The 15,474-nt window shown below is 39.2% G+C and overlaps 1 protein-coding gene across 3 annotated transcripts; it reads right to left on the bottom strand.

Moving 5' to 3' along the window:
* Nucleotides 1–1,190: 1,190 nt before the first annotated feature.
* LOC139407746 (paired box protein Pax-1-like) lies at nt 1,191–6,457 on the bottom strand. Of its 3 annotated transcripts, none has more exons than XM_071151603.1 (5): nt 6,243–6,457; nt 5,087–5,713; nt 3,996–4,129; nt 3,620–3,821; nt 1,191–1,779 (listed from the first exon to the last, which is right to left on the bottom strand). In XM_071151603.1, exons 1-5 carry the CDS (start codon nt 6,244–6,246, stop codon nt 1,691–1,693), a joined length of 1,056 nt encoding a protein of 351 aa, XP_071007704.1. In that variant the 5' UTR covers nt 6,247–6,457; the 3' UTR covers nt 1,191–1,690. The 3 variants fall into 3 exon arrangements, with proteins under 3 accessions (XP_071007704.1, XP_071007703.1, XP_071007702.1); XM_071151602.1 differs by lacking the exon at nt 6,243–6,457 and adding an exon at nt 5,842–5,963 and having other exon boundaries at nt 1,543–1,779; XM_071151601.1 differs by lacking the exon at nt 6,243–6,457 and having other exon boundaries at nt 1,543–1,779; nt 5,087–5,750.
* Nucleotides 6,458–15,474: the final 9,017 nt, after the last annotated feature.

Raw genomic sequence — 15,474 nt, forward strand, 5'->3', positions numbered from 1 at the left:
GATTCTAAAATGAATACAGAAATATCAACATATAAGCATTATCTTAATACATAGTGTACATTCATGTTCGTGTTCATATTCATAATTCCTTATTGTAGTTAGAATGAATTACAGTAGCTTTGTAGTATCTCAAGAAGGGTTTGAGTGGATTAATTTCAATACACTACATATCAAAATATATTCTGTCCAATGTCGCCTATCATTCATACTAGTATAATATAATATAATATAATAAATATAATCTAAAAATAATCTAATTTCGATTAGGCCATGATCTCTACACTTCCAAGGCAAATATTTTGATGGGCGAATACCCATTCGATCAGAATTCAGTTTAATATACGTAAACTGTAAACTGAAATAAACAATGATCAAAAACAAAGGTGCAGAGAGGGAATATTGTAGCTGTGACTGTGGGCAGTCTGGTTTAATCGATCAGTGATAGTTTGCTCACGGTCAACAATTGATCAAGCCCAAGCTCGAATGTTTTCTGAAGGTCAACACGATATGCAGTCCCAAATGGAGGTACATTTACAATATATCACTTTTAAAGCGTCGTTTAATGCTCCTCTCGGCATAGCATTATTCGCGTTAGCTTTACAACACTGTCTGTCTTGTATCCTTCTATGATTATTGACGCAAACGGTGCGCATGACTTGCGTCTATCTCTGCGTGATGTTTGGATTGATCAGGGGCTCCAGAGGTTTGTGTACAGTCGGTTCTGATACTGTATGTTGGATTATCGGGTGTTTCGTGTTTGTCTTGGAATAGGCTATCCAATAGATGTGTCATTGTATGATTTTTGTCATGGTCTGGAGCCTATATCAAATAAGGGCGTGTTGGTCTTTATTCTTGGCTGATTGTTGGGTAGCTATTGCGGCCAGCCTCCTTACCCAGATGGGGGGGGGGGGGGGGGCAAGCCTGGCGGTGGCATCTGGCCAAAGGTATCGGCCTACAGAGATACCATCTTGCAAGGCGCCGAAAAGTGCGAAGCATCATTAACTCCAGAAAAGCTTGGTTTGCACGAATTTGAAGGGAGGCATGGTGAGTGACACATCAGGGGAAAAAAAGCTGTTATACTGAATCATTATACGAAGTTATTTTACCAACTGCAAATGTATCATTTTCATTTTACCGGGAGCCAACAACATGAACCTGCAGGAATTAGGCAAATCCAAAAATATGATGCATTTCCCGTTTAGCATGCCTTTATTAAGCACAGTTAGGCTATAAAAATATATAATACAGCTTCTGCAGATATCATTTACAAAATTACAAATAGGCCTACATGATATTGTTAACATTTTTTAAATGTCCCTTTTAGGACACAGGCCCTAACAAATAGAGATGGTTCACGTTTGTTTGAACCCAGAGAGCATGCAGGATTATCATCGGTTGTGAGAAACAATGCGTTGGAACTGTCGAGACTTGCAGGCTGGCTACATAATTCGTGTTACACAATTTCGATTGGGATGAGTTTTGAATGAGTGGAATTTTAAATATATAACAATGATGTCCTAATCAACCCAACACCGCTGCATTGGTGCAGGTGAACAAGACTGCACCACCATTCATGTCGACATTCGATTATTCTACTAGTGGATTATGCATTTTTTGAAATCTTTTAATTTTACGCATTTTCTTTCGGCTACATTGCCTGTGATCTTGACGGTCCGTTGGTTTCGTTGGGTTATGAAGCGGAGGTCGGGAGAGATAGTCCGTGTACGCTCAACGCCTCGTGCTGGTGCTTGCTCAAGGGACCGGGAGGTTTTCTGTCTCCTGCGAAAAACAAACAAGAGATACGTTCATGGAACAAATAAATCGTCATTCTATCCATCATCAGAACAGTGAGGCGTGTTAGATGTAGGTCCCAAAGCCGTGGCAAGAAGAGCAGATATCGCAACACAATCTCCAAAGAAAACGCCAAACAATACCTCACCATAAGTGCAGCAACAGAGATATGGCATGGGCTGGCCGTTTTAATTATTGAGATATCTAGACAGAGTAGTCTTTGATGTCTCATCTGACATAGATCAAGGTTATTGGACTGTCAATAGTAGCCTATGTGTCCATTGTATTGTAGACCAAATATACTACTGAACACAAATATAAACGCAGCTGTTGGTCCCATGAGCTGAAATAAAAGATCCTAGAAATATTCCATATGCACAAAAAGGTTATTTCTCTCAAATGTTGTGCGCAAATTTGTTTACATCCCTGTTAGTGAGTATTTCTCATTTCCCAAGATAATCCATCCACCAGACAGGTGTGGCATATCAAGAAATTGATAAAACAGCAGGATCATTACAAAGGTGCACCTTGTGCTGGTGGGGTCAATAAAATACCACTCTAAGATGTGCCGTTTTGTCCCACAACACAATGCCACAGATGTCTCAAGTTTTGAGGGAGCATGCAATTGGCATGCTGACTGCAGGAATGTCCACCAGAGCCGTTGCCAGAGAATTGAAGGTTCATCTTTCTACCACAAGCCACCTCGTTTTCTAGAATTTGGCAGTATGTCCAATCCGTCTCACAACCGCAGACCACGTTTATCCACGCCAGACCCAGAACCTCCACGTCAGGCTTTTTCACCTGCGGCATCTTCTTAGATCACCCACCAGGACAGGTGATGAAACTTTAATTAAGCAATCTTTTGTGGGGAAAAACTGAATCGTTGAAATTGTTGCATGTTGCTTTTATATTTTTGTTCAGCATATGTAGCAACCTTTCTTCACAAAAATATAATAAGGACATAGGCCAAGACATCAAAATGATTGGATAAACAGCAGCATCGATTTTCCAACATAGTATGGATCATGTAGACCTCCTCAAGTATTTAATGTAGAATGGTGCTCATTGGTGTTACATGAATTAGCTTATCAGGCTATATCTTCATGACGTATTTTTTAATAAGTCGATTAAATTAATTGACATCGCTAATTTCATGGTTGTTCTCAATTATATTAAATTTCCTCAATGACATTTGTATCTGTAAAAATAAAACCCTTCCAAATCGGCCTACTCGTCAAGCAAACGCACTAAAAGCTTGCAAATAGGAACATAAGATAGCCTAACATTTCTTCGCAAATTGAATAAACATAATTTGAACGTCATAACTGCAACTTTATATTTTGAAGAATATGTAGGCCTAAACGTTTTGAAGAGTACGGTCAAAATCGTTATAGTAATCATATAGGCCTGTTCAAATATTATTAATGTGTTCTTCAAGATAACCTACCTGAGTGGGTTCTGCTGTGCTATACCTATAGACCAAAACGACTTGCACAGTAAATAAAGTAGCCTACACTTCCAATGCCTTCTCCCAGAGGACTTAATGGTTTCCTTATGAGTCGCACAACGCAGCGCCTGCTCTGTTCAGACATTCTCTAAATGTCAACTGTTGTCTTCCTAGACCCCCTAATTGGGCACCTACTGTTGGGTCGTTAGCTTTCGACCCACAAAGCCCTAATCTTTTTTTTTTGACGAGTGCATTTACAAATTGCTGGTGTTTGATTGACAGCTGCCTTAAGCCGCGCCTGCCACTGTTCTGCATTCAAATATCACCTGCATATTTGAAATGTAAAAACGTGTAGCTAAGTACAGAGACTGCATGGCTTACCTTCTCGTGCTGAGTGTTTGAAGGACATCGCCATGTGGAGGTCTCCACCTTGCATCGTTGCTTCGCTGTTAGGGTGGGCAAGACTTGTGCTTTGAGACTGCCAGTGGTGTCCCGTTGTCATATAGTTTGCTGGTCCACCATACACCCCGTATTGGTTTGGGGGAGAGTAGGCACAAGCATAACTAGATAGGTTTGAAGAAGACTGGAGAGGAAAATAAGAAAATAAAGCCTTTTAAGCACAGAGAAGCAAAACGCCTGAACACTTGTATGCGTGCATTGTATTTACAGGGGAAATGTAGTGGAAACGGATTTCTGATCAAACTATGAACATATTCGTTGTTTGTGTATTGTTTGTGTATTTGATTCATAAATGTACCTGAGGAAACTTGATGTCTGCCTCTAGGGAGGATTTCTCTATTCCGTTGACACCATGCGCAGAGGAAAACGTCGCTCTGTTTACGCTCGCCCACTCCTCCATTTTTGATGGGTACCCCTCAGCTCCAGCGATGGCTGTGGGAAATGTTTCAGTGTAGAATGTAACATTATTAAGTCTACAAACCAGTTTAGGTTTTATTCGATTTGTATCGATATTTTCAGATACACCTCTGCTGATGACAACATTCCTCTTGCACAAAGACATGCCATGATTAACATTGTTTTTGATTTAGGTAAATTCGTGTGGAAATTCTTCGTTAAACACACACTTCAACCAATCTTTATTTTCTAAAATCAGATCGAATGTTTGTGGCCACAATGTGTTCAATGCCATGTTTTTGTAAGATCAACATTTCTATGAAATTTTAGAACAACATTTAATATTTTAAACATTCTTGTTTATTTGACACCTACAGTGTTTGCCTCTTCGATTTATAGAGGCCTGGTTACATTATAACGCATGTTCTGAAGGGAAACAATGATATCTCAACTAAAATAAGACGTTACATTAACGTTCACAATGGGCTACGGGTTCGATGTAGAACTATGAGTAGGCCGACGAATAGCCAAACCACAAAGTAGTCCTCACACCGATAGGCTAGCCTTATTTGACCATTGACACATTTCAAGAGGATTTAGCGTCCATATTTATATCAGATGTGTAATTTGGCTCCTTTATCAATAGGCATTTTTTTTTAAATTAACTTTCGTTGTATGACTAACATATAGGGCTATTTTAGACCTAGCCTATTAGGCCCATAATACCGTTTCACTATTTTACAGTTAAACCTATAATGTTATTTTATTTATCAATCTATGTCGTTTAATATAAGTTGGTTGTTTTACGTTGTTCCTCATTCATATGGAATTGTATGATATATATGTTTGATTGACAAGAAACACTGATTCGTAAATATTGAACTATTATGCATCTGGAAATATTGCCAATTTGAGAACTGTGTATGCACTCAGTAATGCCGTTTCTGAAGAAACAACTGAGCTGCAAGAGTCAAATTCAATTTTGCCACCAACCTGCAGGGTCCATGAAGGCTCGGATGCCCAAAATGTTGCTGACTGTGTGCACGGAAGGCCAACCATGGCGGGAGAGGCTAACATGGCCCGGCGTGACCGGTATACCGGGACCGCTGCCAATTTTTGTCCCAGTGGGCGACATTGCGCTGGGGTATGAGTACGGGTACATGTGGTTGTAGGAGAGCTGAGGATGGATTGGCTTGCTGTTCTCATACTGGCCCGGCTGGGAAAGATTTCCTATTTTGTTGCGTAAAATACGGCTTATGGAGCTGACGGAGGGAACGTTATACTTATCACACACTGCATCTGCAAGAAGCCTGTCCCTGATCTCCCAAGCAAATATTCCAGGGTCTCCTTGTTTGTAATCCCTTATGCTTTTCACCACGTTGGGTGTTGTGACCCGGGGTTTACTTCCTCCTATGGCACCGGGCAGTATCGAACCCGTCTCGTTGTATCTCGCTAGTATCTTGCTCACACAGCCATGAGAGACTCGAAGCTGTCTACTGATGTCACACGGTCGTATTCCAAGTTGAGCTAATTCCACGATTCTGATCCGAATCGAATTTGGAAGTGGTCGTCCGTTGACAAATACCCCGCCAAGCTGGTTTACTTCTCCATATGTATGATCTGCAAGAAACAAATAAGGAATTGCATTGAGGTGCATAGACTCGACAGATCAGTGTAACCGTGTTTTAAACAAATAGCATAACCACAATAGCCTGTAGTTTATAGCGTAATGCACAGTGCGCACTCACGTTTCCAAAGCACCATTCCCCATCCTTGATCTAACCTATATCATTAGTATTATTATGGCCTTCAAATACAATTTCCAATAACCTATAATGATCTCAAACTTTGGAAAGCAGCTCAATCCAAATGTGGGTTAAAAATAAATGGAAACAAAGACATGGACTGGAATAGAATGATACATGGGTGCACGCATTTGAGAATAGGATAGTGCAATATAATGGTAAAACCTCTAAATCTCTTTTTATGCAAATATTTTCTCTTGAGGAGTCCATGCCAAATTATTCACGGCCCACTGGGCACAGAACTCAGTTGAACGTCTTTTCCGCGTTAGTTCAACGTAATTCCATTGAAATTACGTGTAAACTACGTTGATTCAACCAGTGTGTACCCAGTAGGGAGAGCTTACCCATTGCCTTTGGTGTGAGATGTTGTCCTTTAGCAGTTAAGAATGGCCGAAAAGTGCGGTCTCTCCCCACTGCACATGAGATGGGGAAAATGGTTTTGCTGTGCGTTTTTCCTTTAGCTCTGCCCTTTCATTTCTGGTAAGATGATCGAAGACCGCGAGTTTGGGCAAAGGTACTAAAGTGATTTTTGTCCCATAAGGGAAAATTTGTCCATCCAGAAGGCTCAAGTGTGCGGAGATTCATTTGACGCGTCCATTACGTCAATCTCGTTGGCTGCGGCTCAAGACTATTTCCCCATTTCATTGGTCTCCTCCTTCGCGTGTATGTTAGCCCAGGCTACTTCACCGAATCTTTTCCGGGTTTTAGAGTTGAACTTCTGTCAAGAGGGCCTTTGTCACACCGACGAGAACTCTTGGTAATCGGAGCAAACCTGCGCTTGGAAATTAAAATCTAACGAAAGCTATTCTCTATGACAAGGACGTCTCTGTTTAAATATATTTGATTAATAATGTCTAGAATTAACTTGCCATTAGGAACAGTTATTTTTAATGCATTTAATGCACATTTTCGGCCGTGATATAGGTTTGCAACATAACGTTAATTTGCAAGGGTATTCGCATTGTTATCCATGACCTGCAGTCATTGAAACGTGGACTGGAAGGCATGAACCTATAGACATGTGCTAAAAACACCGAAAATCTGCCAATTGCGCTTGAATATACCTACTCTATCATTATTGCTAATAATTTAATCTGCATGTGCACAATGACCATATGGAAACCATACTCAATTCATAATATTTCTAGTTTAATAGAATACAGACCATTTCTAACAATGACTTTTGATCCCTGTTGTGCTTGATTAAGGGAGTGATGATTACTTTGATTACCCATGGCTAAGGCTAGCTGATACATTGACGGCATGGCTGATGGATTGTTTTCATGCGGAGCCTTTTAGTTTCTGTAGTATTTAAAGACTATTGATTGCATGCTTAATGACGTTGGACCCTTTCATTTTCCAAACAAATTGTATAGCTATTGATTGTGATAGGTCTATACCTATCAGACACACGTAGGCCTACGAAGAATGTACTCCTCACACCAACAAAATAATTCAAATTATTTAGACGTTTTTGAATCCACAGAAGTTGACCAAACATCTGTACAAAAAAAAAAAATACTGTAGAGTCTCTTTTTAAAGCTCAGAAGCTATTCATACCCCTTGACTTAATCCATATTTTGTTGTGTCACAGCCTGAATTCAAAATCGATTAAATGGGTTTTCCTCAAAGTGAAAACATTTTTGCAAATTTATTGAAAATTAAATAAATATGTAATTTATATAAGTATTCACACCCTTGAGTCAATACTTTGTTGGAACCACCTTTGGCAGCAATTACATCTGTGAGTCTTTTGTAAGTCCAAGAGTTTTCCTCACCTGGATTGTGCAACATTTGCCCATTTATTATTTTCATAATTCTTCAACCTCTGTCAAAATTGGTTGTTGATCATTGCTGGACAACCATTTTCAGGTCTTGCCATAGATTGTCAAGTATAATTAAGTCAAAGCTGTAACTCGGCCACTCAGGAACATTCACTGTCTTCTTGGTAAGCAACTCCAGTGTAGATTTGGCCTTGTCTTTTACGTTATTGTCCTGCTGAAAAGTGAAGTTATTTCCCAATGTCTGGTGGAAAGCAGACTGAACCAGTTTTCCTCTAGAATTTTGCCTGTGCTTAGCTCCATTCCATTTATTTTTTATCCTGAAATACTCCACAGTCCTTAACGATTGCAAGCATACCCATAACATGATGCAGTCACCACCATGTTTTAAAATATGTAGAGTGGTACTCAGTAATGTGTTCTATTGGATATACCCTAAACATAACAGTTTGTTTTCAGGACAAAACATGAATTGCTTTGCAAATTATTTTATTACTTTAGTGCCTTGTTGCAAACAGGATGGATGTTTTTGAATATTTTTATTCTGTACAGGCTTCCTTCTTTTCACTCTGTCAGTCAGGTTAGTATTGTGGAGTAACTACAATGTTGTTGATCCATCCTCAGTTTTCTCCTATCCCCCATTGAACTCTGCAGCTGTTTTAAAGTCACGATTGGCCTCATGGTGAAATCTCTGAGCGGTTTCCTTCCTCTCTGGCAACTGAGTTAGGAAGGACGCCTGTATCTTTGTAGTGACTGGGTGTACTGATACAACATCCAAAGTTTAATTAATAACTTCACCATGCTCAAAGGAATATTCAATGTCTATTTTTTTTTACCCATCTACCAATAGGTGCTCTTCTTTTTCGAGGCATTGGTGGAAAAGCTCCCTGGTCTCTGTGGTTGAATATCTGTTGGAAATTCACTGCTTGATTGAGGACCTTACATATACTTGTATGTGTGGGGTACAGAGTTGAGGTAGTTATTACTTAAATCATGTTAACATTATTATTTCACAGAGAGTGAGTCCATGCAACTTATATGTGACTTGTTAAGCACATTTTTACTCCTGAACTTCTTTAGGCTTGTCATAGTAAAGGGGTTGAATACTTATTGACTCAAGACATTTTCGTTTTTCATTTGTAATTAATATGTGAACATTTCGAAAAACATAATTCCACTTTGATATTATGGGGTATTGAGTGTAGGCCAGTGACAAAAAAAATCTACATTTAAGCCATTTGAATTGCAGGCTGTAACACAGCAAAATGTGTAAAAGGTCAAAGGGTGTGAATACTTTCTGATTGCTGTTCAGCTTGTTACAGTGGTTGCATTATACATATTTGGCATGCAGGCATACTGTGTATTTTGGTCTTTGCCACTCTTTTTCTCTGAAGAATTATGTTAATAGTGTATTGGTCCACACTATTTCTTATTTGCCTATAAACAAATGCAACATTTCTTTCGTTATAGCCATAATATCAGCAAGAAGGTGTTTGGGTGTTGTTTTATTCACTACATGTATATTGTTTTACATATTCATTAAAATTGATTACAAATGATCTGCACTAATATGTTTCCATTAAAATGTACAATATGAAACGTTTGTTGTGCTGCGAGGTGACTACTTCTTTATTTAAATGAAAGTATAGGTTTATACCCTTTAAACTGGTAGAATCTTGTTTCAATTTTCTTTCTTTCTTTCTTTTATTGAGAACATTTCTCTGTTTGCTTTTTTTGATTGAATGTTTGTGAGGATAATGATCTCATCGTTCAGTCAGAGGACTTGAACAAGACAAGGCAAGGTGTCACTGAAAATAGTATAGACTACAGTGCACATCCACACCTGCATGTGCATAACATATTTTTTTGATAAGCATTTGATATAGGCAGCCTGCTGTATTTATTGCACATAGATCATAAAAAGACACCTGGTTTTGTGATTTAATAATCATTTGGTGTCCTATTTCATACATGTAGACTTACATGTAGACTTGTAGACTTACAACCCAGCTAGCACATAATGTTGTGAGAACCATAGAGCTTAGTGAGAGCGTGGTGGTCCTATAGTTTGCATACAACCTTCTCACAACTTTGTGGGAATGATGCAGAATAGTAACTTGGCTTTGGGACATTCTCAGCATATTTAAGGAACTTAAAAAAAAAAAACACTGTTAATACTTCCAACAGAACATTTCCTAAAAGTTCAAACATGGTTACATTTCATTTCAATTTTGGGAATGTTTTGGGAATGTTCTCCAACTGGTTTGACATTGGGAATGTTCTCAAATAGTTAAGAAACAACGTTCTTCTGTGGGAATTTCAGTACTTCAGCATAACGTTTCCTACTGGCTTCCTCATAGTTCTATTTAAAGTCATGTTCTCAAATTGTTCCAAGACTGTTAATTAAAACCTCTTAAGGATCCATCCCTTTTTTCAATTTTCACCTAAAATTACATACCCAAATCTAACTGCCTGTAGCTCAGGCCCTGAAGCAAGGATATGCATTTTCTTGGAACCATTTGAAAATAAACACTTTGAAGTTTACGGAATCCCTGGCCGTGCCCTCAGAGCATGCGCAGACCAGCTCATTGGTGTGTTTACGGGCATATTCAATCTCTCCCACATGCTTCAAGATGGCCACCATTGTTCCTGTACCCAAGAAGGCAAAGGTAACTGAACTTAATTACTATCGCCCCGTAGCACTCACCTCTGTCATCATGAAGTGCTTTGAGAGACTAGTCAAGGATCATATCACCTCTACCTTACCTGCCACCCATTTCAATTTTTTTTTTTTTAATTTTACCCCTTTTTCTCCCCAATTTCGTGGTATCCAGAGACTGTGTGAATCAGGCCTTCATGGTTGAATTCCTCCAAAGAAACCACTACTAAAGGACACCATTAAGAAGAGACTTACTTGGGCCAAGAAACACGAGCAATGGACATTAGACCGGTGGAAATCTGTCCTTTGGTCTGATGGTTCCAAATTTGAGATGTTGTCTTTGTGAGAAGCGGAGTAGGTGAACGAATGATCTCCGCATGTGTGGTTCCCACCGTGAAGCATTGAGGAGGAGGTGTGATGTTGTAGGGGTGCTTTACTGGTGACACTGTCTGTGATTTATTTAGAATTCAAGGCACACTTAACCAGCATGGCTACCACAGCATTCTGCAGCGATACGCCATCCCTTCTGGTTTGCGCTTAGTGGGACTATCATTTGTTTTTCAACAGGACAATGATCCAACACACCTCCAAGCTTTGTAAGGGCTATTTGACCAAGAAAGAGAGTGATGGAGTGCTGCATCAGATGACCTGGCCTCAACAATCACCTGACCTCAACCCAATTGAGATGGTTTGGGATGAGTTGGACCGCAGAGTGAAGGAAAAACAGCCAACAGGTGCTCAGCATATGTGGGAGCTTCTTCAAGACTGTTGGAAAAGCATTCCTCATGAAGTTGGTTGAGAGAATGCCAAGAGTGTGCAAAGCTGTCATCAAGACAAAGGGTTGCTACTTTGAAGAATTTAAAACATTTTATATTTGTTTAACACTTTTCTGGTTACTACATGATTCCATATGTGCTATTTCATAGTTTTGATGTCGTCACTATAATTCTAAAATGTAGAAAATAGTACAAATAAAGAAAAACCCTTGAATGGGTAGGTGTGTCCAAACTTTGACTGGTACTGTATATGTTTCGTTCTCAGCATCAACAAAAAAAGGCCCAGTACAGTCAAAATTCAGTTTTTCAGTTTTTTTATATCATATTTTACAACAGCTAATGGAACTAACAGTGTAAAAGTGTGAAAACCTGGATCAGTGTTATCTCTTGATAGTTTCTGGTTGAAAATACAATCTACACAGGACGTTCTTATCAGAAGGTTTGCATGGGTGGGAGTTTTGGCTTTCCATGGTGACATCACCATGCATTCAACTGGTTAATAGACCAATAACAAAGAGAGTTCCAAACTTTTCTGCCAATAACATCGTTTTCCCCTCCCTCCCCACTCAGACCACTCCGAGACACTACTAGTAGAATTCTTGCTTGAGAATCGTTTTTTGCTATAAAGCTACTTTTGTCCATTTCAATGGAAATCTATTACAGGAGGGTACCTAATTTTTTACCCAGAATTGATTTGTTATTGATATAAAAACGGTTGCGTTGAGATTTTAGGTGTGTTCAGGTGTGTTGGCCCTGCCCAATAATTGGCTAGACATTGTCTTAATTAGTTCTTATTTCCTTTGAAATGGGTTCTGTTTGAATAGACTAGAAGGAATAGCTTTGTATTGCGTAAAATAAAAACCTGGCATGCTAGCTCCATCCTGGTGGCGCAGTGGATTAACTCCATGATGCCGAATAGAAGATGATAGTTTTGAATCTCACTGTCACAATAATAAATGCATGTGTTTTCATGATTATTGCCTAAGGAAATTAATTTCCATATGTCCTATTCGTGCTTCGAGTAAAAAAAAAAAGTTAACCCAGCAGTGTTATGAAGAATCTTATTGAAACATTCTGTGAAAGTTTTAAGGAAGTTATTTGGATAACTCAAAATCATTTCAGTTCTTAAAACTTTCAAGGAACCAGAGTAAAACATTCTCAGAACCTCTCTGCAACCTAGAAATAAACATCCCAGAACAGGCAACATTTTCACTTCTGTTCTCAGAACGTTTAAAAAACGTTCAGTTTTACTGGTCAGGAAAAGTATGGCTTCGTTTCCACAACCAATAACAGACGTTCTCCCAACTTCCAAGGAACCAAATGTTCTAGCTTGGTAGGGTGTATTATAAGCATGTGTCCTTTGGAAATGTGTTTTAATAACACTGCTAACTTATTTTGGGTTAACTTTTTTGAACTCCAAGCACAGAAAGAGTGTCTCTGGAAGAGTTGCGATTAGCAAAAAACACATTTCCAATTCTTGCATAAACAGTAATGCACACTTCCCAGCTAGCACATTTGATTCCTTGGAAGTTGTTGGAACATATGTTACCGGTTGTGGGAATGAAACCATCTGTTTCCGGACTGGTAAAACAGATTTTTTAAAACTCTGTTCCTTGAAAGTTTTCCTGGGAGGTTTTATTAAAGCTCTGAGAAAGGAAATTATAAGTTATTTTGAGTTTTTTGAATAACATCCTTAAAACTTTCACTGAATGTTTCAATAGCAAACCTGGAACAACTAAGATTATGTGTCTTGCTTAAGGGCACATCAACAGATTTTTCCACCTTATCAGTTCTGGGATTGGCCAATTTGAACTAGTGGCCTTTTGTTTACAGGCCCAACGCTACACCACTAGGCTGCCTGCCAAGCACATGTGACTTGGTTGTAGTGTTCTGTAAATCGATATGCTGATCACAGTTGAGAGCACATCCATGTCCTTGGCTTGATCTGATATGGGTTTGGAGATGAGGTGTGATGCATTCAGTAGAGAAATGTAGCTTCTGCAAGATATTCATTTTTCAAGTCTATTTTCTCAAGAAAATATTTCAATAATATTGACAATTCCACATAAATATCCTACACTAATTCGCATGCAGTCTACAAAACGAAAGACAGTCAATGTTTCCTTTCTGGATATTCTGTTGTTAGATGTGAGCTCCATCTCGTGTTTTCCCTGTTGCATTAGCCTGTCTGTGGGGCCCCTGGCTGGATCACCCTGCTGCCAGGACTTGGCTCTGCAGTTCTCTGCATTCTCCAGGTGAGGCTGTGCACATCATAGAATTACATGTATATAGAACACAGTCATTTATATGTTCTCTATGGTGCCCATGCTATGGATGGTTTAGACTCTATGGGACAGTTTCCCGGACATAGATTAAGCCTTTTCCTGGACTAAGAATAACAAGCACTTTTAATAGAGAGTCTCCATTGAGAATTATTTATTATTTCTGCATCAAAGTTAAGTTACCATGTTCCTACAGGGCCAGTTACCTGGACACAGATTAGGCCTAGTCTCAGACTAAGTGTAAATTATAGCTGCCCAGACACTTCAACCTTGTTAATCTCACAACTTGTTCAATTCTCTTTTGTAGATGTCAGTTATATCCATATGCACAATAAGCCCACATGAGTGTTACGCCTATTTATATTATTGGATGGCCATGTTGTTCTCTCATATAGTAACATCTGACCGTTAAAGAGCCTGTAAGGAACAATTCAAGTCACAATCTTGAAAGTCGTCACTGAAGAATAGTTCTTACACTGACATGAATAACATACATAATTACGCTGTAATGGGAAGAAAAAGGATGGACATTTAAGTCTGTCATTACAGAATCATTTTGCATACTGCTGGATCCTCACTTAGATACACACTCCTCATGAACCAGTGTAGGTGGCACCTATTTTTCTGCAACGCTAGTTATTCTATCAGTACGATGACCTTAGCTGGTCCCTGTGCACTACTACGTACAACACAAAAGCACATGTGTTTTGGGTGGAACTGCGTAAACCACAGAAGAGGTCATTTATATAAATAAAAACGTTTTTTTTTATTTTTTTAATCATAATAATGGAGGTCTGACTTTTGACTTGACTCTTTATTAAGTTCCCTTACAAGAAAAATAAATTATATTCTATTCTCAAGAGCAGCAGCTTTGCAGTCTCTCCAGACCCGCAGAACTGCATGGTGGCCATTGTGCATTATATCAACACTTACTGTAAGAGACAGCTGGTTAGCGGTGAGTATAGTAAAGCCCTATCCTACTCTACAGGCCAGAGACAATGCACTCTCATACTCAGTTGACCGCAAATCCTGGAAATGTATATTTATAGACGATGCAAAAATACTTGAGGCAAATATATATAGTATCAGTATGACTGTTAGTATGTATGTATTGTAGTTGTAGAGTTGCTCAAAAGAAGAAAGGCATCCCACTAGGGGGGGGGGGGGGGGGGATCAGTGCTGAAGCTGAGAAGTCAGTGAATTCTAGAGTGAAATCAATTCATATCCATTGATAATCTCTGTTTGTTCGGATTCAAATTCACGTCATTTGGAACTTGGCACCTTCACAAACGGGTTTTGTTCCTTTTCCAGTCTATGTGCTCTTGTCATTCATGGTCGTGAGAACCTGAGGGCAGTCTCAAATCCGGTGGATATGGAAGAGTGAAGTGATGACGCTGTTGCCGTGCATGCGGGATGTATAGGACAGGTTCTTTAACAGTGGTCAAACAAGCTCCTCTCTTGTCTTGTATGAACCTCTCTATCCTGAGGCCAAAGCTGTCAAACTTGCTGTTAGAATGTCATTATTCAATAAACAATATTTGCTGGTCTGCATTATTGCAGGGATATTTCACATACTGTCTGTGTGAATTGAACTTGTTTTTCGACAATCTGAAAGCAATTTACTGCAGTCTTTCGCTTCAGACCTTTGACTGCTGTGCAGTCCTCTTGAGAGCAAACCGTTTTCTTCCTGTTGATGAACGCCTCTAACCTCTGTTGTCAGCTTGATTACTGATGCAAAGGCGCCATCATCTGGACAAACATGTACATTACAGTCCTTATCCAGCAGCGTGACCTATTGTTTTGGATTGAACACGCTATTGGAGGCTCATTTGCATACCTTCATGCTTCGCAGACGTGGCAGGTTGAACTGCAGGTGCAGTGTTCGTATTTCAAGTGTGCTGACTTTTATTATGCCTGACACATCTCCTATTGATGGCACTTGTGTTGTCACCAATTTGGTCACTTTATCAGTGACCTCATATACTTTTCATCTCATGTCATCTTCAAATTAGTGATTGAAATGTTAACATGTAGAACATGTTCTAGTCTAGTTAAATGATGCCATCTGCTAACTCAAA

Source organism: Oncorhynchus clarkii, chromosome 4 (genome assembly GCF_045791955.1).
Source record: "Oncorhynchus clarkii lewisi isolate Uvic-CL-2024 chromosome 4, UVic_Ocla_1.0, whole genome shotgun sequence".
In the NCBI taxonomy this organism is placed as follows: Eukaryota; Metazoa; Chordata; class Actinopteri; order Salmoniformes; family Salmonidae; genus Oncorhynchus; species Oncorhynchus clarkii.